Source organism: Jaculus jaculus, chromosome 13 (genome assembly GCF_020740685.1).
Source record: "Jaculus jaculus isolate mJacJac1 chromosome 13, mJacJac1.mat.Y.cur, whole genome shotgun sequence".
Lineage (NCBI taxonomy): Eukaryota > Metazoa > Chordata > Mammalia > Rodentia > Dipodidae > Jaculus > Jaculus jaculus.
The window spans coordinates 33,061,673-33,084,568 of NC_059114.1; the positions used below are offsets into that span (position 1 = coordinate 33,061,673).

Consider the following 22,896-nt stretch of genomic DNA (forward strand, 5'->3'; position numbering starts at 1 on the left):
TTTGAGATTGGGATTTGCAGGTTTGCAGATTTTCAGAGGAGTGAGCTGGAATCCTGGAGCGTTGACATGCCCACATCCTTTTATCTGCCCCTTGTTCTCAAAAAGCAGGGCTGGAAGAAGCCTCTTCCTGCAAACTGTGAAAGAAACCAAGGACCTCTTTTATTCTGAGCAGAGTGGATGGGTGTGCAGTGGCCCCTCATGAAAGTGTCCTCTTCCTTGACTAGAAGCTGGGAGAATGCTCTAGGTTTGCACACTTCCCAGAAGGCTTATTGGCCCTTAGGCCCCAACATCTTCACAGAATTGTGCAACTTTACTCCCTTATTTTATAGGAAATGAGTTGGAGGCTCAGAGAGGTTCAGTGACTTGTCCAGCTAATAAATGCAGGGCCTGGGACTTGAACTCAGATGCCTATTTTTAAATTTTGGTTCCTTCCTAGCCCCTCAGGCCTTATGGTGAGATTTGTGGCCATGGGTGTGGCTGAGGCATTGAAGAGGTGAAGTTGTCAGGCACAGTGCCCGAGAGTTTAGGAAAGATGATCCAGGACAGGGCAGGTCTGTGTTACTAGCCCAGTCCTAGGTGAGCCAGGCCATGCTCCCCTTGTTGTGACAGCTTCTCACCTCTTCTATCTTGACATGAAGCACAAACAGAAACTGGGACAAGAGCCCCAGGAGGCTAGACCGCCACAGTCCCTCTGGGGGCATGGGAGAGGAGAGGCTGCAAATGAAGCCTCAAGAGGGCCCAGCTGTGTACCGCTGAGAGGTGGGGTGGGGGAGCAGACATCCAGAGTCCTTCCTGCAGAGTCCTGGGCCTGCTGCACTTCTCCAAGCTAGAGCGAGTGTGGTGATGCACAAGGTATCCAAAGAACAGAGATAACAGGAGCAAAATAAGGACAGAGGCAGAGGCTGACCCAATCAAAACAACCCCCAGAAGACAAGAGAAGAGACAGCAGCAGACTACAGTGAAGGGGAGAGAGAGAAAGACAGAGAAAAAGACAGGTAGAGATATGAATTAGCCATCATTTCCCTGTAAACCTTAGAACCCAGCTGTTGCCAGGGAAACGGGGCAATACCTGTCTCTCCAGAGGAGATGAAATTGCCAGGGTAACTACATCCTGTCTTTCCCAAGGACCATCCTGAAATGTGGAACCCACTAGCTGTTACCATAGCAACTGCCTCTTTGCCCCACTTAATCCCATCCTGTCTGCTAGAACAGCCACAGAGTTGGAGATGGGGGAGGTAGGAAGACAGAAGATCACTTGTGGACTAAGTTTATTCTCTTCCTCCTTCTCTATCCTCTTCCATTCATTGCCCTGGGGCACTGGGCCCACCCATTCCCAGGGCACACAGTCCTGCAGCACTGTGTGTGGTAGGCCAGTGCTACCAGCAGGTTTCACAGTGGAAAGCAAGCAGGTGTTGGGGAGGCAGTTACCAGGGCAACAGGAACAGGGCGTTTCAGAGGTGGTTGCCATGGGGACCTGGATGCTGACGAAGGCTTGCGAGGCTGTGAGCAGCCACAGTGCCCTGCTCAGAAGCCCCAGGCTCGGCAGTCCAGTTGGTTCTCCGTTTGCACTTAGGAGCACGGGCAGGCAAGTGGCCCCTAGTTTTGGGAGCAGAGCAGCAGTCCAGACCTGTTCCCTCACACTCAACGCTTGCCTGCCCTCCTGGTGCCAGGATGGCAACCATCACCTGCACCCGATTCACAGAAGAGTATCAGCTCTTTGAGGAACTGGGAAAGTGAGTGGCATCACAGGGAGTCCTGGAGGGTGTGGGGTCAGGCTCTTGGACAGAGAGACATGTGTCTGTGTGTCTTGGGACTCTCCTGTGTACATGGAGGGGGCATGCTGCATGGTTTGGGATATTGTGTGTCCAGAGTTAGACATAGATACATTTTGTGGGTGCAGATGTGCCAAGCCTGCCTTGTGTGTATGTTAGGGTAATGAGTTGATGGTATTTTCTAGTGTGTACACACAAGTAATATAACCTGTACACACACAGGTTCTTAGAAACTTGGCACAAAAGGGATTTTCCCATTCAGCTGAGTTCATACTGAAAGCCGTTTTGTAATTTCACTTAGATGCCTCTAATGATGGAGAGTTCACCACCTCCCACCTAGAGATCCTGATTTTAGATATTCTGCAGAGTAGCCATCTTCTCCTTGGCCTATCCTCTCCCTGCCCGCAGCTACTTACCAGAAGAGAGGGCATGGGTACAGAAGGGGTTAACATGAAAGTGACTGGTGTGGGGAGGAGGGGAGCAAGCTGTACCAAGGGCTATGTGTGCGCAGAAGCTGTGGTGTTTTGGCAAAGTTGCCCATCATGTTTCTCCTCTGATGCTGAGAGAAGGTTGGGAGTGGAGGAGAGAGGAAGGCTCCTCTGAGTAGCCTAGCAGGCTGTGCCGAATGTGCCCTGGTTGAGTTTATGGACAGTTCTAGGATCAAGGGCTAGGGAGCAGTTTGACACAGTGTGCCCCATTGGCAAAAGAATACCTGTGCCTTGATTGGCTCCCGCTGCTACAATGAGCATGGGATGAAAGGCTCTAGGTGTGTGCCAGTGTGAGGACTGGCTGTGCATGCACAGCATACATTTTGAGGAGAGGGTTCATGTATGGTGTTGTATATGGACTTTCAAGGGGAGCTGATCATGCTGGGTAAGAATTTGTAGGCACACTGTGGGCACCAAAAGGCCATGCAAACATTGATGCGGGTGTACCACAAAGTAGAACTTGTGTGTGCTGTGTGTATAAAATGACAGTGTATCCTGCAAGGGTACATGTATGCAAGTGTGCAAGGAAGGCTACTGGCTAGGTGGGATGACACTGAAGATGTAGACATATGTTACTGTGTGTCCACATGTGTGGCAGGTCAGAGCTGTGTGCACATCAGTGGGCATGTGTATATGGGATCTGAATTGTGATATATAGACACACAGTGTTCCTATGAGGTCTGAGTGTGCAAATGTGCTTGGGGATGTGTACATGTGCGCATATGTAGATGTGAGGTCTGGGTTCATGGGCTCATGAAGGTACTGTAGGCATGTGTGAACTTATGCTGGTGTCTACCTATGTGTGGGAGTTGGGTACATGACTATGGATAAGCATAGTCCCTACACACACACACACACACACACACACACACACACACACACACACACACTGGCTCCCTTGTACAGGCACATTTCCTTATGCAGGTATGGGTTCACTTATCTACAGAATTCTTGTCATTCTAAGTGTCTTTGTGCTGGAGGTGGGGGCAAGAATGTCATGCTTAGGGCTGATCTGGAGGCCTGGATCTGTCCCCTAAACTTGAACTATGACCTCCCTCCAGTGAGTGTCAAATGTCTCCTCAAAACCCAAGAACTCTGCAAATAGTTAAGACCTTCATTTCATGGAGCAACCAAAACTGGGTTCAGGCAAGACTGCGTCACAGAGCACAGTGAAATGGAGTTGAGATATGATTCCAGGGCTCAAAGTGACAGCAAAGTATTATTTTGCCCCAAGAGATTAGCATCATCAAGGCTGGGCTAAGTGGACAGCCCTCTCAGGCAATGGGCCTGCCTGGGTTCATGGAGGCACCAGGACAGGAACACAATTTCAAAGGATAGGGAGCTGTGATAAGGCCATGACAGAAAAACCTTGCCTTGTCTAATCAATTTTAGACCTCTTCCTTCCAGAACTATCAGTGCTCTTAACCTTTTTTAGGTCACATGTTTCTCTAGGGATCTGATGAAAGTGGAAATCAACACTCCTTAGAAAAATGAACAAGCCTACTAAATGTTGCCTGCAATGTCAGGAGCTTGCAGAACCTCAGGAGGCTACACATGGGCCTGGAGCGGAATATGCTTCTGCTGGACAGAAGGGGCTGTGGTGGCCGAGCTCCTTCCTACCTCTGGTTTCTACGTGGTGAAGGCCAGGGCTCCCACATGGAAGAGGCCTGTAACTCCTGCTCTGAACCTGAGCTTCAGTGTAGTCATCTAGCAGGGCAGGGAGAGGTGGTTCAAGCCCTTAGCTCTGTGATATGGGATAGGCTGGCAACTCTTTCCTGGAGATTCAAAGAGCTGTAGGGATTAAATTTGTAAAGGCACAGCCTTGAGCCTGGCCCACAGTGGGCCTTGAAAAGGACATTGCTACTAAGGTCACTGTTACCTTCAAGAGTTGGGCAGGACTGAAGGGAGAGGTAGGGCCTTCTAGATTTGTCTATAGTGTGTCCAGCTGAGGGGAGATGTGGGCCAAGGTTTGCCTGGGCTGGAAGAGCCCTGGCTCCTCTTCTGTGGGAGTAGCAATGAATGCATTTGCAGGATTTGCCTCTCAGTTGATGACTTGGGCCTCTAAGCTGGGACAATGTGTCAACCCAGAAATTGAGCCTCCTTCCAGAACTCTCCTCCAGATAACCATCAAGGTGCCTGACAGGGTTCCTAGACTGGCTCTCAAAGGGGAAATGGGGACCTTTGGTCGACCTTTGGCTGGGCCCTGGATTGCCACCTTGTAGAAGGGGGTCTGGCACCTCTCTGGGATTTCCTCGCATCCTGCCCAGCAAAGCCTGGCTTGTCACTTGGGGGTCTTTAAAGAGCTCAGGGTATAAACAGAAAAGCCTCTCCTGCCTGGTGGGAAATTAGCTGTGGCTGTGTCTAGAAGTGTCCTGAGCATGGGGTCCTGGAGCTTAATCAGTCTAAAGACACCCCACTAAAGGCCATGGATTCAGAGCCAAGAACTGGATCCCAGGTTCCCTAGAGGGCTTACTCTAAGGACCCAGAAATGGGCTCAATTCCCTCTGCCATTGACTCAAATCTTCCTCCTGCCCCAAAAAGAGATAAATAGAAGTCCCGAGTTTAGGGACCCAGGAGTTTGCTTGGAGTGGGCTGCAGGGGCTAGGGTGGGCCACATCAGCCAGCAGAGCTCAGGAAACAGCCTTCTCTGAGGTCCCAATCTCTGTAAAAAGCAGGAATGCATAGGGCAGTGGAGATAGGCAAGCGAAACCCCCAGGGCTCAGGGCCGAGGCCGGGGAGGAAGCCTCCTCTAGCCCTGGCATCCCTGAGCCTCCATCTACCCCCGCCTGCAGAGGTTAGGATGTGTTCTCCAGCTTGCGTAATGGCTGAGCTGGACAGAAGGAGCCTCCGAAGGAGATTTTACTTGAGAGCGGGAGGGAGGAGAAGCTCAACCCACTCTTTTCTCTCTAGAAACAGGGTTCTGAAATTGACTCAGTCAGTGCTGAGCAGGGAGGCTGGTGGGGATGTGGGTGGCTGCAGGGTTGTCAGGGGGTGAGAGGGGTAGCTCCTTCTTCCAGCCCCTTTCTTCTCTAGCTTGCGTCCTGCACTGGGCTTGACTGGGCTGATCCATGGGTGGTGACATGGCCCAGAGGCAGCTCCTTGTACTGGGCTATAAGGGTATCAGGTACAAAAGGCCTGTAGGATGTGCTTGGCTATCTTATCCCTTCCCAGCAGAGTCAGAAGGGAGCATGGATGGTGTCATATTGGAGAGAGGACACCAAGGCACCAGAGCTTCACCCATTTTACTCCATTTCTAAGCACTTCTCCAGCCCATAGCAGTAGGCCCACATGGTGCCCACCCCAGGGGCAGGCAGGCAGGTCCTCCTTATTCATCTTCCAGATGAACAGACTGGGACTGGATGAGGTGTCAGGACAGCTCAGAGAATGGTGACCAGGTCCCCAACATCAGTGTACAGGATTGTAGAGAGGGGCCCTGCCTGGTGCTGTCTCTATTGAATAGCCTCCCTCTTGCCCATGAATGAGGAAAGGAGTATTTTGAGTGAGGAAAGAATTGTATTGGCCTTAAAGATAGGTGTGGGGGACTCTGAACTATCACTCATTTTTCTGTCACAGTTCTGCTTTGAGTTCAATGAGCCACCTTGGGTGAATTGCTTGTTACTGTGTGCCTTAACTTCACCATCTGTAAAATGGGAGTTCTATCTTTGGAGACTCAAAATGCCTCGTCAGGGTTGCTACCCCCTGTCACCTCCTCTGTGAAGGTCCACATGGGAAACTGAAGACAAAGACCACTAGGATTGGGAGTAATGTAGAGACAGTCCATGTATTGCTTAGCTTTCTCTAGAGAGAAGTGATCTTATCAAGGTGAGAACCAGTGGTGAGGTCAGTGCTGGGAGACAATGATATACAGGAAACAAAGGCCAAAGCATGGGATATTGTGAAGCAGAAACTGGGGAGGGGTACAGAGACAAGGGAGGGGACAGCCTTTTCTGGTTCTTTTTCCAAGCCATCAGAATGGCAGGCACAAATGTTAGTGCATGCAGCAGCCCTCCGCCCCCACACAGCTACCCCCACGCAGGCTGAGACACACTGACACTCTGCTGAGCCTCCTTCTCTCCCTCCCTCCTTCCTGCCTCTCTCCAAAGCACATGGTGACACTGCTATCAACAGCTCCTGAAGCCTGGGGCCATGGCCCTAGTGGGGTGAGGGTAATCCCCCAGGATGCCATGTTCACATCCTGATTGTAGTCCACATACACAAGCATTGGTGAATACAGCTCCTTACATGTGCACATGAACACACGCACACACATGTACACAGAGTGCTCCAACAAGAAACGCAGAGTATGGTACAGATATAGCTATATGGCATTGGCTGGGCTTGTGGACTCTCGTCTCTCTTCCTGTCTCTATCTTCTTGGCCTCACACACGCAATCGCGCTCTAGCTCTTTCTCTCTCTCTCTCTCAAATTTAATTTATTTGTGTATGCATGCATGTGTCCATGCAACAGGATTTCTTGTCAACACAAACTCCAGACACATGTGCTGCTTTTTGGGTCTGGCTTTTTGTAGGTCCTGGGGAATTGAACCTGAAGCCAACAGGCTTTGAAAACAAGTGCTTTTCTGGACATGGCGTCACACTCCTTTAATCCCAGCACTTGGGAGGCAAAGGTAGGAGGATCACCATGAGTTTGAGGCCATCCTGAAACTCCATAGTGAATTCCAGGTCAGCCTGAATGAGAGTGAGACCCTACCTCAGAAAGAAAAAAAAGAAAAAGAAAACAAGTGCTTTTAACTGTAAAGCCATCTCCTCAGCCCCTCTCTGGTCTCTGTTTCTGTCCTTACTATTTCTTCTCTCTGGGTGGATCATCTGTCCTACTTCACATGGTCTCAAGTATACATTTTCCACACCCCATCCTCCCCTAAGCATCTCCATGCACTGTTACAAAGAGCCCATCTCATGGGAGCTGAGTGCTGTCCATGCCACTGAGTCCCAACCCTGGCACTGTCCACAGTGTCAGGAACCGTGAAGCTACTGGAACTTACTGAACTGTCATGGGAAACATGTAAAGGGAGGGATGTATCTGTGATCCTCATGGCCATTCCAAAAGTACCTCCTGACCAGGTCCTCTGTTCCCAAACCCAGATTAAGCTCAGTATGTGCCACATGTAAGACTTATGTCTCTTTGCCCTCATAGAGTGCACACTCTGGTAGAGCTAAATTCCTTCTGAGCTGCTCATCTAAATGCAACTGGGTAAAGGCTAGAAAGACAAGCACAAATATATGGGCTCCAAAGACACCACTAGTGAGGGAGAGAGGTACTGGGGAGGACTTGCTTGAGGAGGTGGCATTGGGAGGCAGGAGCTAAATAAGAGTTAACCAGAAGAAAAAAAAAACTGCATGAGAGTGTTTTCAAGTATGGAATAGACTGGGCAAAGGCTGTGAGGTATGAGTTTTAGTGCCGCACATTATCTTTAGGGGGTTCCATTCCTCTAGACTTCAAAGCCCTCCCCCAGCTTCCAGATGCTATGTCCAAAAGTAAATATAAATATTCAAAGCCTGTAGTTACAGCTGAGGAGGCCAGGAAGGGTAGCAAAGGCCTGAAAACCAGGTTTTGAGGAAGGACCTTTAGAGGGAGTCAACCCATTCAGGAACATATCCTTTTCTCCCAAGTTTGCAGGGATATCTTGGGGACTGAGAGGCCACAGAGATAATAGGTACTGAATGCATAGAAAAAGGGAAGCAGATTTCATCTCAACACCAGGAAAGACTAAGGGTCAGACCTGCTTTTCTGTCTTTTGGTTGGATGCCCCCTGTTAGCAAATAGGCAGGTTCATGTTTACAGCCCTTGGCCTCAGTGGCATATTCTCAGTCAATATTCCTGCCCTTACCTAGTGTAAGCTTGTTTTCAGAATGAGTCAAAAGACCATGTATGGCCAAGACCCTCTTGGTTCCACTGAAAATACCCAAGAAGTCAGTAATCTGTTGTTTTACAGATGGGGAACTATGACACAGAGACTGGGTGACATACAAGAACTTGGTCTTCTAGCTTCTTTCTACTCTAGGGTGTTACTACCTTCAGAGTCTCTCTGACACAGGGTGGATGTCTACCAGGCCAGCAGCAGAGACAGGGAGGAAGCAGCTCCTTACCTCTCTCCTGCTTCGCTATCTGAGGCACTATCTGAGCACTGTGAACAGTTTCCATTTTCCTTTTTGTGATCCATTCAAGAAAATTCATGTGCAGCCAAAACAAGGAATGTGTTGTAACTTCTGTTGGTTCAATGTTCTCTGCTGCAAACAGAATCTTCTGGTTCATAGGCCTTCTGTGTCCCCCACCCGCCATCATGAGACTTGTGCTGAGTTGGGAGAGGGGGATGCAGGACAGCTTGTCCCCACGGCATCTTCTGGAGTCTGAGAGTGGGTGGTGCATTGTAGTGGGCAGGAGGGGAGAGGCGAGGTTTTAGTAACAGGTCTCTGTGTTCTGCCTGGGACATACTGTGGCTTGTGGGCATCTGCTCACAGAGATGATGCAGGCACAGGGGAAGACGAGTGATATAGAGAGCATCAGCCCCATGGCCTCCCATCTACTTGCCATTTGGAACCTGAATAGTTCTGTTTCACTTGTTTATGATGAAAAAAGGACACTATTGCCTTAAAATAACAGAAGTAAAAAGAGAGAGAGAGAGGGAAAGCTTGAATATTATATATAAACAGTTGATTTCACAGATAAGCAGAAGATCCCAAGGAAAAAGGTGTGACGAAGGTGCACAGGGCTGGGTGCTGTAGACACACCTTGTGCAGGGCTGGAGCAATGTTTGACAGTTAAGAGCACTTACTGTGTAAGCATGAGGGCCTTTGGGGCCGGACACTACTCCAGTTTACTACCCTCGAACCTATATACATTCTGGGCATGGCTATGCACGTCTGTAACCTAAGTCTACAGGGGCCGAGACTGAAGAATTACTGGGACTGCTGATGGACAGCAGCCTCAGGTTGAGGGAGAGACCCTGTATCAAAGAATTAGATAAGTGCTTAGAGGACACCCAGTGTTCTCCACTGGCCTCTGCCTCCATGCACAGAGGCCTGCATCAGCACACAACACACAACACACACACACACACACACACACACACACAAAACACCTTGTGCAGAATTTCCCTTTTTAAAAAATATCTTATTTGTTTATTTGAGAGAGAATATGGTCATGCCAGGGCCTCTAGCCACTGCAAACAAACTCCAGACACATGTAGCACCTTGTGCATCTGGATTTATGTGGGTACTGGGGAACTGAACCCCAGCAGCTAGGCTTTGCAGGCAAATGCCTTAATAACCAAGCCATCTCTCCACACCTTTGTTTCTGAATGGACCAGCTGGCTCCAGCTTTTTTATGATGTGGGGATTTAGGAGTTCATGTAAGCTTTGGTCATTCTCCTTGCAAACTGCATGGTTTTTCCAGCATACAGAATCTGGCCTATTTCTCAAAGACTTGCCCTAAAACCCAGATATGGATACCAAATCAGACCTCTCTGATCCCAAACTGTGTAACATTGAAAAGCAATGGGCTCTGAGTCAGAAGGCTGGGTCCAAGGTCTTTGCTTCAGCTTCATTATCTGTAGATCTCCATGGTAAGATATTTCTGTGTATGTTGATTTCTGATGTAGCCATGTGGGTCCTACATTATAGCACAACAGGAGACTCTGTTCCAGTGGCCAACTCTGGCTCTTTGCCTTCCACCAAACATTTTTTTAAATTATTTATTTGTAAGCAGAGAAAAGACAGACATACTCAGAGAGAGAATGGGCACACCAGGGCCTCTAGCCACTGCAAACGAACTCTAGATGCATTCTCCACCTTGTGCATCTGGCTTTACATGGGTACTAGGGAACTGAACACCAGTAGCTAGGCTTTGCAGGCAAGTCCTCTAACCACTGAGCAATCTCTCCATCCCCCCTCCAAACATTCTTAACTCTATTTGCTCTGATTCCACATCCTGGACAGCTGGCAGCTCACAACTAAGGTGCTAACACTCTCCTCAGCAGGAGGCAGCAGACCAGGAACCTTCTGAGACCACCCAATGCAAGCCAGAGAGTCAGAATGCTAAGGGCCCTAACAGATGGGAGATCTCAGAGAGAGACTGGGTTTTGGTTAAGAGATGCCTATCATGTGGTAACCATGTAGGAGAATAAGAAGCTCAAAAGATGGGATTAGAATTATTAAAAGAGAATGATTTCACATGTGCAGATCTCAATCATGGGTGATGGTTAGTGGCTTCAACCCTTTGGGATGTCACACACTCTTTTGTGAAGTAAAAGAACACATATCTTTTGCCCAGAGCAAGGCACAGACATGAGCCTCCTACAAAGGCCTAACTAATGGTCCTGGTACATACAGGAAGAGGAAGTCCAAAAAGACAAAGCCAAAATGGCCAAAGCTACTAGGCACAAGGAGCAGCATTGAGGGACAATGAGACCACAAGGACACTATGGGTGAGGATGAACCTGTGGTCAATGGGCTAACTGCCCCTGGGATGGGGTAGGCAAGGGAAGATGTGGGCTGGTGGTATGGGGGAAACACCTCAAAGGGTGGGTGAAGGGAGGCATCGGGTAGGCGAGCCTGGCACAAGCATTCCTTCCATAGAGCCCTGGGAGTGGTAAGCAGATTGTGGTGGGTTCCTGGAATGTGGGAGGTGAGAAGAGGAGGCAGCAGCGGATGTTGGACATTTGTTCTGGAAGTTTGGCAGCAGAGTGGAAGGGAGAAAGAAAGCAGCCCAGGCTGCTGGGTCAAGAGAGGAAGGTTCTTGGTTGTTTTATTTTATTGAGGAAGAGAAGTTAAGGGAAGGAGCTAACAGAGAGAAGTCCCTGAAGATTGTAAGGAGCCAAGACAACCCCTAAAGCTGTAGAGTGAGGGGCTAGAGAGATGGCAGATAAAAGCACTTGATTGCAAAGCCTGACAGCCCAGGGTTCAAATCCCCAGTATTCATGTAAAGCCTAATTCACAAAGTGGTGCATTGAGTTCATTAGACCCTCCTTGTTAATGAAAATGGGTCGTGCATTGTGGAGTTAGCCCCCAGTTATTGGTATGATAAGTGTCTCTGCAAATCATGACCCAACATGTGACTCTGACATTCTTTCCGCCCCCTCTTCCACAAAATTTCCCTGAGCCATGTTGGGTTCATTTTTGGTCTGCTTCAGTGCTGAGGTGTTGGGGGCCTCTGAGGCTCTGGCTCTCTGATTTGGCAGGAGTTGATTTTTCTCTGCGTTGAAAAAAGATACTGGCATGTCCATACTCTCTTTCTTTCTCTCTCCCTCCTCCTCTTCCTCCCTTCTCTTCTCTGCCTGCAACTAAATAATAAGTAAATTTTCAAAAATATGTAGAGTGGACTGTAGAGATGGCTTAACAGTTAAGATGCTTGCCTGTGAAGTCTAATGAACCAGGTTCAATTCCCCAGAACCCAAGTAAGCCAGATGTACAAGGTGGCACATGTGTCCAGAGTTCACTTGCAGTGGTAGAGACCCTGGTGTGCCCATTCTTTCTCTATCTGCCTCTTCCTCCCTCCCTTCCTCCCCCCACACTTAAATAAATAAATAAATATTTTTTTTAAAAAGATGTAAAGTGAGTTCATGAGTGGGTTGTCCCCAGAAGGACCCCATGGAGAAACATTCCTCTCTGTTAAGACACCGAATAGCTCTAGGGAAAGATGGAGTAACCTATCTTGTTTCAGGGACCAGTCAAATAGTCCAGAATACCTCATCTACCTCTTTTACATAAAGAAACGGAGGCCTAGAAGAATAAGTCAGCATCTATCCAAGTTAAGCAAGGATTCAGGCCTTCTGATGCCCCATTTAGTGCCCTTGGTGCTGCACCTACCTGCCATGGCAACCCTTCAGGGAGTTTCAGGCTAGAGTAGATGTGGTGGCAAGCCACCAGCCATACCCAGACTACCAGGCCACAAAGCCTACCAGGAAGCTAGAATATAATTTCCTATTGTGACTCTTCCTCACAGCACATTGGCCTTTTCCCACATTCTCAGCTGTAGTAGATCCATTTTGGCTCTGTCCTCCTGCTGTCTGCTGGGTGTTGGGTGGGGCCACTTTGCCTGCTCATACTCACTCTTGGCACATACATCAGGGTTGTAGGGGGCAGACTGCTCATCCCTGTGGAGAAGACCCTTCCCCTCCTCACTGGGCCTCACACCTCCTCCTGCTAGAGCTTAACATACAGGGTCCATTTTGTTTTCAATGATGCTAGCTGTTCTCCTCCACTTGAACATAATGATGTCCATACAAGGTCTTCTTTCTTGAGTGTTTACTATACTCCAGAGACTTTGCTTAAAGCATTGCCTATCTTATTTTCTCACTGAATTCTTGAAGCAATTGCATGGGGCTGGGACTCTAATTGTGCACATTTTAATGGGGGATGAAATAGGCAGACCAAGGTAAAGTCACGTGCTAGCAAGGAGCTGGCCATGATTCCAGCTCAGATACATCCTGCTCTTGCCTGGGAGCCACAGCTAGCTACTTAAGGGAGATACCATTACCATTCTGGTCTGCTATTCTTCCTGGTTACAAATCAAGGGTTCTGTAGCCATATGTGGCTAGTGGTAGCCACCCTGGACAGCTCAGAGTATGTCTACCATCAGAGAAAATTCTAGCATACAGTACTGGGACACAATATTAAAGCCAGAAAGGTCTCTGTACCATTGAGCCTTATTTCTTCTCCAGCCTCATGTTGCCAATGAACAAAATGGCCATACCAGGGCCACTCCATGGCTGAGACCTGAGATTCCATGCCTCCCATGCCTGTTATCTCTCACACACATACTCCTCCCTACCTGCATTCTGAGACCTCCTTGCTTGCACAAATAATTCTCATTGTGACACACCCAAGCTATGTCACAGACTTAGGGCTAAACCTAGCTGCCAGCAAACATATGTGGCCAGACAACTACCCTTTTGCACACAGGAATATCGCCCTTCCCCTCCCCTATGTACTCAGAAATACTCCCCCCCCCCACCCCAGGAAACCAGGAGCACGTTCCCAGGTAATCCCAGGACCTCACTCAGTTCCCACACCTGGCCCCACCTCTTCCCCTTCCTTTGGGACCGTTTCCTCCCCACACCTCTCCAACCTTGGCCTCCTTATTATCCTGCTCTGCCTACTTCCAAGACCCTGGCCTGCCTTCCCATCTGCTGGCCACCTGTTTGGCTCAGAGCTCTGAAAGGAATGGGCTGGCTTCTCTGTTGGCCAAGGCTGTTGGGCTGTGGCCACCAGCATATACAGGACAAGGATAGAGAAACATGCTTTTTAAAACGAAAGATGAAAGAACTGATGAAGGCTGTGGGCTGGCTGCCTCACTTGCTGTTTGGTTTCCAGACTCTCCTACATCCTGAGTGCTTGATCCCTGCACCATAGCAAGTAGGGCGCCTTCTTCCTCTGTGCCCAAAGCTGCAGGGCGAGGCAGGGCTCCTCGGCCTGTTGGAACTAGAATGTCTCCATTTTCAGACTCTGAAAGCCACTATTTTTAAAACAATGTGTGAATTGCTGGTTCCTAGAAGTGACCCAGGCCACCTATCTCAATTGCAAAGCAATGTACAAATTTCTATTTTCCTGAAACTGCTCAAATCACCTTGTTGTCCTTTCCCTACAATGGTCCAAATCACCTGTCTATCATTTCCCCGAAGTAGCCCAGCTCCCCTCATTTCCACCCCCAGGCAAAATTCCCTATAGCAAAAGAATTCCCCTGACCCCAGAACCCCTGTAAGAACTCCCTAGTCTGTAAGAGAAGTTGCTTTACACCTACCTGGCCAGAGTCCTTCTCAGGCTTTCCTGAATAAAGCTGATCTCTACTGTTAAGTGGAATCTTTCCTCTCTCTTCATTTTCCACTCATTCCTGGCTTTTTTTTTTAACATGGCCTCAGGCTCTCTCCTGCCTCCGCGAGTCTCTGCTGTGCTCTCTAGGTCTAGTCCTGAGCCAAGTGCTCTGTACTGGTAAATTCACCTCATTTCCCAGAGCACTCAGGGAGAATGCTGCCATTGGGAAGAAAAGAGGTCAGGTACCAATGTCAGGGTTTCTCAATCAGTTAGGGGTTAGCTAGGACTGTACTACAGGCCTTTGGGAGCCATATTCCCAGCTCTTGAGGACACCACTCCCCTGCCTTGGTAGGAGCAGAGGAAAGGATCAAGTGACCACAGTTCTCTTCACAGACTCCCTAGGAATATTCATGTTTGCTTGAGGCAAAAGTTTCAGCTTTAAAATGGGGCTCATAATTTTGACTTCTTGTGGTTGCTGTTGGTCAAGAGGAATCTTGTGGCATCTGTGCACTTAAAGGAAGCAGCTTAGGCATGAGTTGGGCAGGTGTCCTAGGGTTTGGAGCTCTGACCTGGCTTAGCAAATGTTTCTCTTCCTTCTTACTATCACTACTAAGTCCTTATATCCCTGCTCCAGGGTAAACTGTTAAGGGTGCCATTCTCTTGGTACAGCTCTCTGAGGTGCCCTGCCCACCAAAGTCCTAGTTTAGAAACCTCTGGGGAACAGGAAAATTGAGTGAAGATGGTTTCTGTTGTTCTGCAGATGTGGCTCCTAGGCTGTGCCCTTGGGGGAGGAGCCAGGTTCATGGGGCATGTGAAGTGTACAGAGTCTACCATGTGGTTCCCACCAGTGCTGGTTCCAAGGGAGAACAGAAGAGAACATGGAAGGAGTGCTGACAGAAAAATACATATTCCTGGGGCCCACCCAGGGGTTCTGATTTAGTAGGTCTAGGTGGGGCCTTGAAATCTCTTCTATCTATCTACCTACCTACCTATCTACCTACCTACCTACCTATCTACCTATCTATCATCATACACCTACATATTTATTGATGTGTATCCATATATTTCATTATTATTTGCTTATTTTTAGGGAGCTTATGTAACCCAGGCTAGCCTCAAAAATCCTCCTGCCACAGCCTGTGAAAGAGCTTCCCAGGCAATTCTATGGCAACAAGCTTTCTGGACACTGGCACTCAGAACCCTGCCCAGGTGAAGCTTCTTCAAATGTGCTCCCTTGAGGCCTTGTGAGAAGCATCACCCCAGCTTCAGGCCTGTGTCTAGGTAGGATGGGTACACTCTGACTGAAAAGTCTTCCTCTTGCCTCATTTCAGTTCCTTTTTCTGCTGCTCAACTCCTACTCCTGCAAGTTCTCCTTATAGGAGGAGTGCTAGTGGTGCTGGAAGATGGGCACTGGGTACTAGATGCTAGGTTCCTAGTATTAGGCGCTGCTAGATATGGAAACTCATTGGTGGGGTGGGACAAACAAGGAGGTAGATGAGCAGCCCCCACTAATGCCAGGTGAGAAGGTGATAGATCATGAGATTGTGATAAAATATACATACTCATTTGGTTGTCACACCTGGTTCTTGGTGCAGAACTCCTAAAACCCTTGTAATTTCCTAAGCGATAAGGGTGCCTAGAGCATCTTTTGTTCTAATATTTGGTCTTTGATCCCAGTTTCTGACAGTAAGCTCATAATTTCCTTAGGATTTAATGAGTATTTTTGGTTCTAATGAGGTCATTGTGAGCTCCTGGATGAGGTTGATCACCAGAAAGCCCAAGCCCTGATTGGAAGCAAGGAACCTTCAGTCTCATATCCTCTAAACTCCAGGGAGATGAGACAGCTAGAAACTAACATAGTAATTGATCACATCTGCATGGAACAGCTTCCACAAAGATCCTTCAAGCATGTGATCCAAATAGCTTCTAGTCTGGTGAGCATATCCAAGTGGCAAGACAGTGGTGCACCCTGACTTCAGAGGTCAGAACTCTTGTACTCATATCTCCTAGGCCTTGACCTCTGTACCCCAGCATCTGACCATTCATTTATTCTTCATCCTGTCTTTCATTGTATAACAAACCAAATGTGTTTCCCATTTGAACCATCACAGAAAATGCTTAAACAAGGAGGATTATGAGAACTCCCAATTGCTAGCGAAGTCATACACAAATGTGGGCAACTTGGGGACCCACTTCCTGTGGTTGGAATCTGAAATGAGAGGGCAGTCTTTTAGGATGGAGCTCTAAATCTGTAGATTTGCCCTAATGCTAAGTGGTCTCATAACTGAATTGTAGGACACCCACCTGCTGTCCAGAGAGCAGGAGAATAAATTGACATGAAAGAAGCCATCCATATTTCATAGGCAGAGTGTTACAAGGTTAATTTTAAAAATGAGTTTTTCCAGCCAGGCATAGTAGCACATGCCTTTAATCCCAGCACTCAGGAAGCAGAGGTAGGAGTAGTATTGCTGTGAGTTCAAGGCCAGCCTGGGACTACAAAGTGAGTTCCATGTGAGCATGGGCTAGAGTGAGAACATCTTGAAGGAAAAAAAAGTGAGTTTTCCTATATAGGGACTCAGGGAGTGCCAATAAGGGCTCTGTGCAATGAGCAGCATCTCAAGGAGGTGACTAGGGTCTTGCTGTTTTATTTCTAGGAAAGAGGAGTCAGGGCTGCAAAGCTAAGGGAGATTTCATTGCTGTGCAAGGCTGTTGGTGTACAAATGGACACTGACCGTCTCTTTTGTTCTTCCCCATGGACCCTCAGCTATTCACTTCCTACTGCCCTGTGTGGAGCCAGAGGGGGAATGAACACTGGAGTTTGTGCCAGCTTGAAGGCTTTCTTGGGACCCACCAGTGTTTTTCTCTGTTCCACACACTGATGGCAAGAAGGACCCTAGGCAGGCTTCCCACTGGGGTTCATAGGTACCATTCAGGAATTTTATGGCTTGGACCTGCCCATCATCTTAGGTGGGAGATGAAAGTTTGGAGGCTACATTGGGGTGCAGCTGTGTTGGGAACTGGGTAGGGCCAGTGGGCAGGAAGTGGGAGACTCACTTGGTGTGGGAGAAAAACCCAAGAGTATCTGAGTATCTGAGGCCTAGTTGTGCTTTACTCTGCTTGTAATTTCCTGTGTGAATTTGAGTAATCTATATGAAGATACATTGGAGTTCAGAGTCTTGAGGCCTGCTCCATCCATGGAGTGCCAACATCTGGGAAACCTGCCCAAGGATCCCTCTTCTTGCTATTAGTATGTGGGGAGGGTGGTGATGAAGGCAACCACAGTGACCCTTAGGAACTTCCCATGGCATGAGGAGTTTAAAAGATGGTCTTCATGGGAAGAGTGCAAGATGGTACCTTGAGTCCAGATTTGGCCCTCAGACTAGTTTTATTTGGTCCTATAATCAAATTGTTTTGGAAAAGGGAGTCAAAATTTTAAAGTTGAAAATTTCTTATCAATATCTAGACTTCTAGTTTTTCTTGAAAACTGAATAATGTGAGTAATGAGCCTCATTTCAGATGCCAGTCATGGGTTTCTGCCTGTGAGCTCTGGGATTCACAGGTCTTGCCACAGTTCTCTTCTAATCATTAATATTTTGAGGGTAAATTTTCAGGCTTCTTAAAACACATGAAGTGATGTGAATATCACCCTTTTTAAACTTTTTGTTGACAGCTTCCATAAGTCTATACTTATTTATTATACCATGATAATTCCTTCCTTCTATTCCCATTCCCCCTTCTCAAATCTACCCTCCATTGAACCCCCTGCCAATTAGTCTCTCTTTTATTTTGATGCCATCATCTTTTCCTCCTATTACAAAGGTCTTGTGTAGGTAGTTTCAGCCAGCCTCAGTCTTTTTTTTTTTTTTTTTTGAGGTAGGGTTTAACTCTAGCCAGACTGACCTGGACTTCACTATGTAGTCTCAGGATAGCCTCAAACTCATGGTGATCTTCCTACCTCAGCCTCCTGAGTGCTGGGATGAAAGGGGTGCGCCACCACACCAGACTAGCCTCACTCCTGACACCACAACTAAAAACTAAACCTACACTCAACTTTCATTTCTCACCTTTTTACTAGCTATTTTTTTTTAAGTTTGATAACATATTGTGTCAGCAAGACAGAGGAAATTGGGCCCTTCAATTTTTTTTGCATCACTGTGATCAAAATACATGATAGAAAAATTTCAGAGAGGAAATATTTATTTTGGCTCACATTTTTAGTCAGCTATGGCTAGGACTGGATCTAGAACTACAGCAGGGTGGAAAATCCCAGTTCATGGCAGCAGCAATGTGTTATCACACACCTGTTCATATTATGGCAGACCAGGAAGCAGAGTGCAGGAACCAGGGCCAGGTATAGCATTCTAAGACCTGCCATTAGAGACCTACTTCTACCAACCAGGCCCCACCTCTCCAAGGTTCCACAGCCTCCCCAAATAGTGCCATCACCTAGGGAAAAAGCATTCAAAACATGAGCCTATGGGGATCATTTCAGATTTAAGCCATAATACATACTAGTGGGAAAGTAAATTGATACTATCTCATTATCTATTGACCAAATACCACTTACTCCCTTGATTAAAAAAAATCTAGTACTAGGAGCTTATCCCACAGACTCAGGACACTTGGGAAATATAATTCTACTCAAACACACTGTGCACACAAGGTCATTGCTGCATTGTTTATAATAGCTAAAGATTGGACCTAACCCAGTTATTCTTCAACAGAAGACTTCACTAAGGAAGTGGCCAGGTCAGTGTGCTGTAGAACACCCACACAATTACATATTATGTAATGAGGAGCCAATGCTCTGATATGAAGGAGTGCCTTCAAAATATATTAATAGAAGAAACGATGGGATGGAACAGTATCCCATGACATTTGTGAGGGCGGTATCTGCAGAGGAAGATTCAGGGACCCAGTGGCAAAGGTCGTGACTAGACAGGAACCTCAGAGGCTGGGGCACAGGGATCGAGGAAGGGCTTTGCACTGTCTACATTTTTGCATGCTTTGGACTTTGAGCCATGTTGATGACGACCAGCTCAAAGAACAAAAATCTAAAGATGTTCAGAGACCTAGATTCTGCAACTCCAACACTCCTGGCTTCTAAGGCTTTACAATTTGGTCACATAACTTTTGTGGCACTGAAAGCTTCATCCTGCATGAGGCCAAGCTTCTTGGCCTGTTTCTGGGTCTCTCTGGTCTGTGCTGCCTACGGGAGACTATGACATGAGCAGCTCCAGTGAAGGGCTCCTTCCCTGAATGGTACAGCTGCAGGGGCTCTGCAAATCTTGGAAATGCAGCCCTTTGGCCCTTATTATGTCCTCTTCTCTGTCCTCCTAGGGGAGCCTTCTCTGTGGTGCGCAGATGTGTGAAGGTGTTGGCCGGCCAGGAGTATGCTGCCAAGATCATTAACACCAAGAAGCTCTCAGCCAGAGGTAGGGCCAGCCTGAACCTGACTCTCCTTCCCACCTTCCCTCTCTGCTATGGGCTTCAGGATTCAAGCTTGTCCCCTGGGGGACATTCATAACAGGCTTAGAGATTCTTCCTTTTGAGGGTGCGACAAGAACAGACCCTTTTATTTTCCACCCTTGGGAAAATCTAGGCTGGAGGCCACAGCCTCTTTGCAAATAGATCAAGTCCCCCAGCCCCCAAAAAGTAAGGGCCTGAGGGGACACCCTGTCCCTGCTCCTCTGCTACCCCCTTCACGGCTCCCCTCTACCCTTGCCTTTCCTCTGCTTGAGCCCCTCACTTGGCTCTCCCTCAGGTTTCTATCTCCAGGTTTCTGCTCAAGGTCACACTCCTGTAGCAGCTTCTCACTCTCCAGTCTCTCCCTCCTCTTGGTTTATTTCCATGCTTGTTGTTTTCCCCTGAGCTTACTTCATCCCATTTGCTGCTTTGGCTTCCTTGACATCTAGTCCCAACTGGGTGGATAGAGACTCTTCCACCACCCTATACTCAGCACCTGGGACAGCGCCCTTGCTAGACCCAGCCTGGCCAATGACAGTGGCTCTGCTCCCCAAACCCAAGCAGCCTACCTATTGCCCCTAAATAGATGGCCTAAGGTGTTGCCTTGGTTTTGAAAAGAATGCATGGTTAATTCTAACATTGCACCAGCTTTGGAAACCACAGCCCCTTGGCCTTCGAGGAGGTCCTGACCCTGTAGCAATACTATTTCTGAAAGATATCGATATCACAAATGGACACAGGGCTCACGTGGGTCCTTCCCACACTGTACAGGATGGTCACGCCACTCCCACAACTGGCCTGCAGTTCTGTCTCCAGCTTAGCATTGCTCGGTTTGCAGTGCTCTGCTTCCTCACCCTTCAGGGAGGAGAGAGACTAGGGTCTCTGAGAGTTCAGTGGCCACCTGGCATGACTAATGTAAAGAGGCCAGGCCTGTGGAAGGTCTGTTGCTAGAGCTAGGGGCAAGGAGCCAAGGCACCAAGGAAGTCTTATCAGAGCATAGCCTTCCGCTGAGAGGCCTGGAGTGGCTGCCCTTCTATGGCTGTGTGCCGACTGACAGTCTGGTGCCCTCTTTAGTGATCCATAAAGGCATCCCAATTCCATCAGAAACAGGGCTAGAGTCATGACTTGTTGGTGACAGGTCAAGTTTTCCCCAAGTGCAGGGGGAGTGGGGAATGGGCAGGAAGGATGGTCTCCCTAGATCATGGTCTTGAGCCAGCATACCACCATCTCAGTACATGAGCACACGTGTGTGCGCGGTCACACACACACAGAGAAGAGACAGGTCACAAGAGCAGGAGCACCATGATGACTAAGCATTCCTAGGACAGTGTACACTCTTGTGCCAGACAGCCAGCATCCAAACCCTCTTTTGCTGGCTGTCCGTTGAGTCCTCGGCCCCCTGGGAGGAAGATGACTAGGCCTAGGAGAGGGAAGTGAAGGAGGCCATCAGGGAACACTGTGGCAGTCTGCCTGCTGCCAGCAGCTCTTCCCTGGCGGGGAGGAGAGCAGTGCCTTCTTTAGCAATCCTCTTTGTGTGCCACTCACGGCACATCCACAGGGGCTGTAATGATACACGTTTGGCGACACTCTAAACTTCTGCTGGCACTCTGGGATGGCTTTGGCGGCTCCCAGCAGGGGCTGGGCCCACCCAGGGCATCTGCCCATCCCTTGCAGCAAGCTGTGGCTTCCCCATACCCATTCTGTGCAGCCTCTAACTCTAGCAAGTAGTTCCCAGACCCAGGAGATATTTTTATATGCATTTTAAATTAGACTTTAAAGCAAAATTCTCAAAGTATCATACAAAGAAACCATAAAGAAATAAAATGATAAGTAAAAGTTTTGCCTGTCCCAGTTCCTGCCAGTTCCCCCTCTACAGCCTTTAAAACAAAACACAGCTGCCTGAGTTCCACCCTAGGGCTTGAATTCGATCGAGAAGGCTTCCTAATGGCAAAGCATCAGTGCAGTACACAGAAGTTATGGGCTCGGGGATGCCCCCCACCAAGTGTTCTACATGCCTACATGGCACTAGAGGTAGTAGGCACAAGGATGTGGCTGGTGTGGTGGCCCAGTCTGAGGACTCCTTAGGCTCAAGGCTCCACTGGAGTGTGGAGTGATCATTAATGAGTCTCAGGTAAGTGGGAGGTAAGGATGGCTTGGGTTCATGGGCTGCACCTAGAAGATACTCTCAGGAGTCCCTGAACATCTCAAGTCTGTCTTCTACACTTCCCACCCTCACCTGGTACTCTTTTTTTAAAAAAAATTTTTTTGGTTTATTTTTATTTATTTGAGAGTGACAGAGAGAGAGGGGGAGAGAGAGAGAGAGAGAATGGGTGCACCAGGGCTTCCAGCCACTATAGACGAATTCCAGATGCACGCGCCCCCTTTGTGCATCTGGCTAACGTGGGTCCTGGGGACCTTGAACAGGGGTCCTTAGGCTTCACAGGCAAGCACTTAACCACTAAGCCATCTCTCTAGCCCTCACCTGGTACTCTTTATTCTTGGGTTATTTCTCCTATCTACAGGATAAAACACCTTGATGCTAACTTGTAGAGAGAGGGGCCTTTCTTGCCCCCAGACTGGTAGGGTATTTTTCTCCTTGGCTCCTTATCCTCCTGCAAGAAATCCTGTGCTGTGTCCTAAAGAAGCACAGTCCTGCTGGTCTGCATGCTTGTATGTCTCTGGCCTTCCCTGCTCTGCTAGGCTGTCTGGCCACCAGAACCAAACTCCAGAGTGTCACTGACTTAACCTCAACACCCTGGAGAAGATCCAGCCATCAAAGTCCCCCAAATGCCACCATAGGCACATTGGGCCAAGTTCTAAGATACCAGGTAAAGTGTGGCAACTCCAAGCTTCCCTGAGACCTCTTACCATCATTGGGTCTGCTAATCTAGATCAATCCTAATAATTAGTGCAGTGATTATGAGTAGGAATTTAAAGGCTAGGTTTTTTGTTTGTTTGTTTGTTTTTTAAATTTGTTTATTGTTATTTATTTGAAAGCAACGGACAGAGAGAGAAAAAGATGCAGATAGAGAGAGAGACAGAATGGGCACGCCAGGGCCTCCAGCCACTACAAACGAACTCCAGATGCGTGCGCCCCCTTGTGCATCTGGCTAACGTGGGTCCTGGGGAATCGAGCCTCAAATCAGGGTTCTTACGCTTCACAGGCAAGCACTTAACCACTAAACCATCTCTCCAGCCCAAGGTTAGTTTTTTTTGAAGTAGGATCTCACTCTAGCCCAGGCTGACCTGGAATTCACTATGTACTCTCAGGCTGGTCTTGAACTCACAGCAATCCTCCTATATCAGCCTTCCAGTACTAGGACTAAAGGTGTGTGTGACCACTCCTGGCTTTATTTATTTTTATTTCATTTATTAATATTTTACTTATTTATAAGGGAGAT

The 22,896-nt window shown here is 48.1% G+C and overlaps 1 protein-coding gene across 4 annotated transcripts in view; it reads left to right on the top strand.

Moving 5' to 3' along the window:
• The first annotated feature begins 1,394 nt into the window (after positions 1 to 1,394).
• Positions 1,395 to 22,896, top strand: part of Camk2a (calcium/calmodulin dependent protein kinase II alpha) — a 67,220-nt gene continuing 45,718 nt past the window's right edge. The window contains exons 1-2 of one of the 4 annotated variants that reach the window (XM_045132273.1): positions 1,395 to 1,733; positions 19,370 to 19,464. In XM_045132273.1, coding sequence (XP_044988208.1) covers positions 1,672 to 1,733; positions 19,370 to 19,464 — 157 coding nt within the window. In that variant the 5' untranslated portion in view covers positions 1,395 to 1,671. The remainder of the gene's footprint in view (positions 1,734 to 19,369; positions 19,465 to 22,896) is intronic. The other 3 variants (XM_045132274.1, XM_004664775.2, XM_004664776.2) reach the window with 3 other exon arrangements.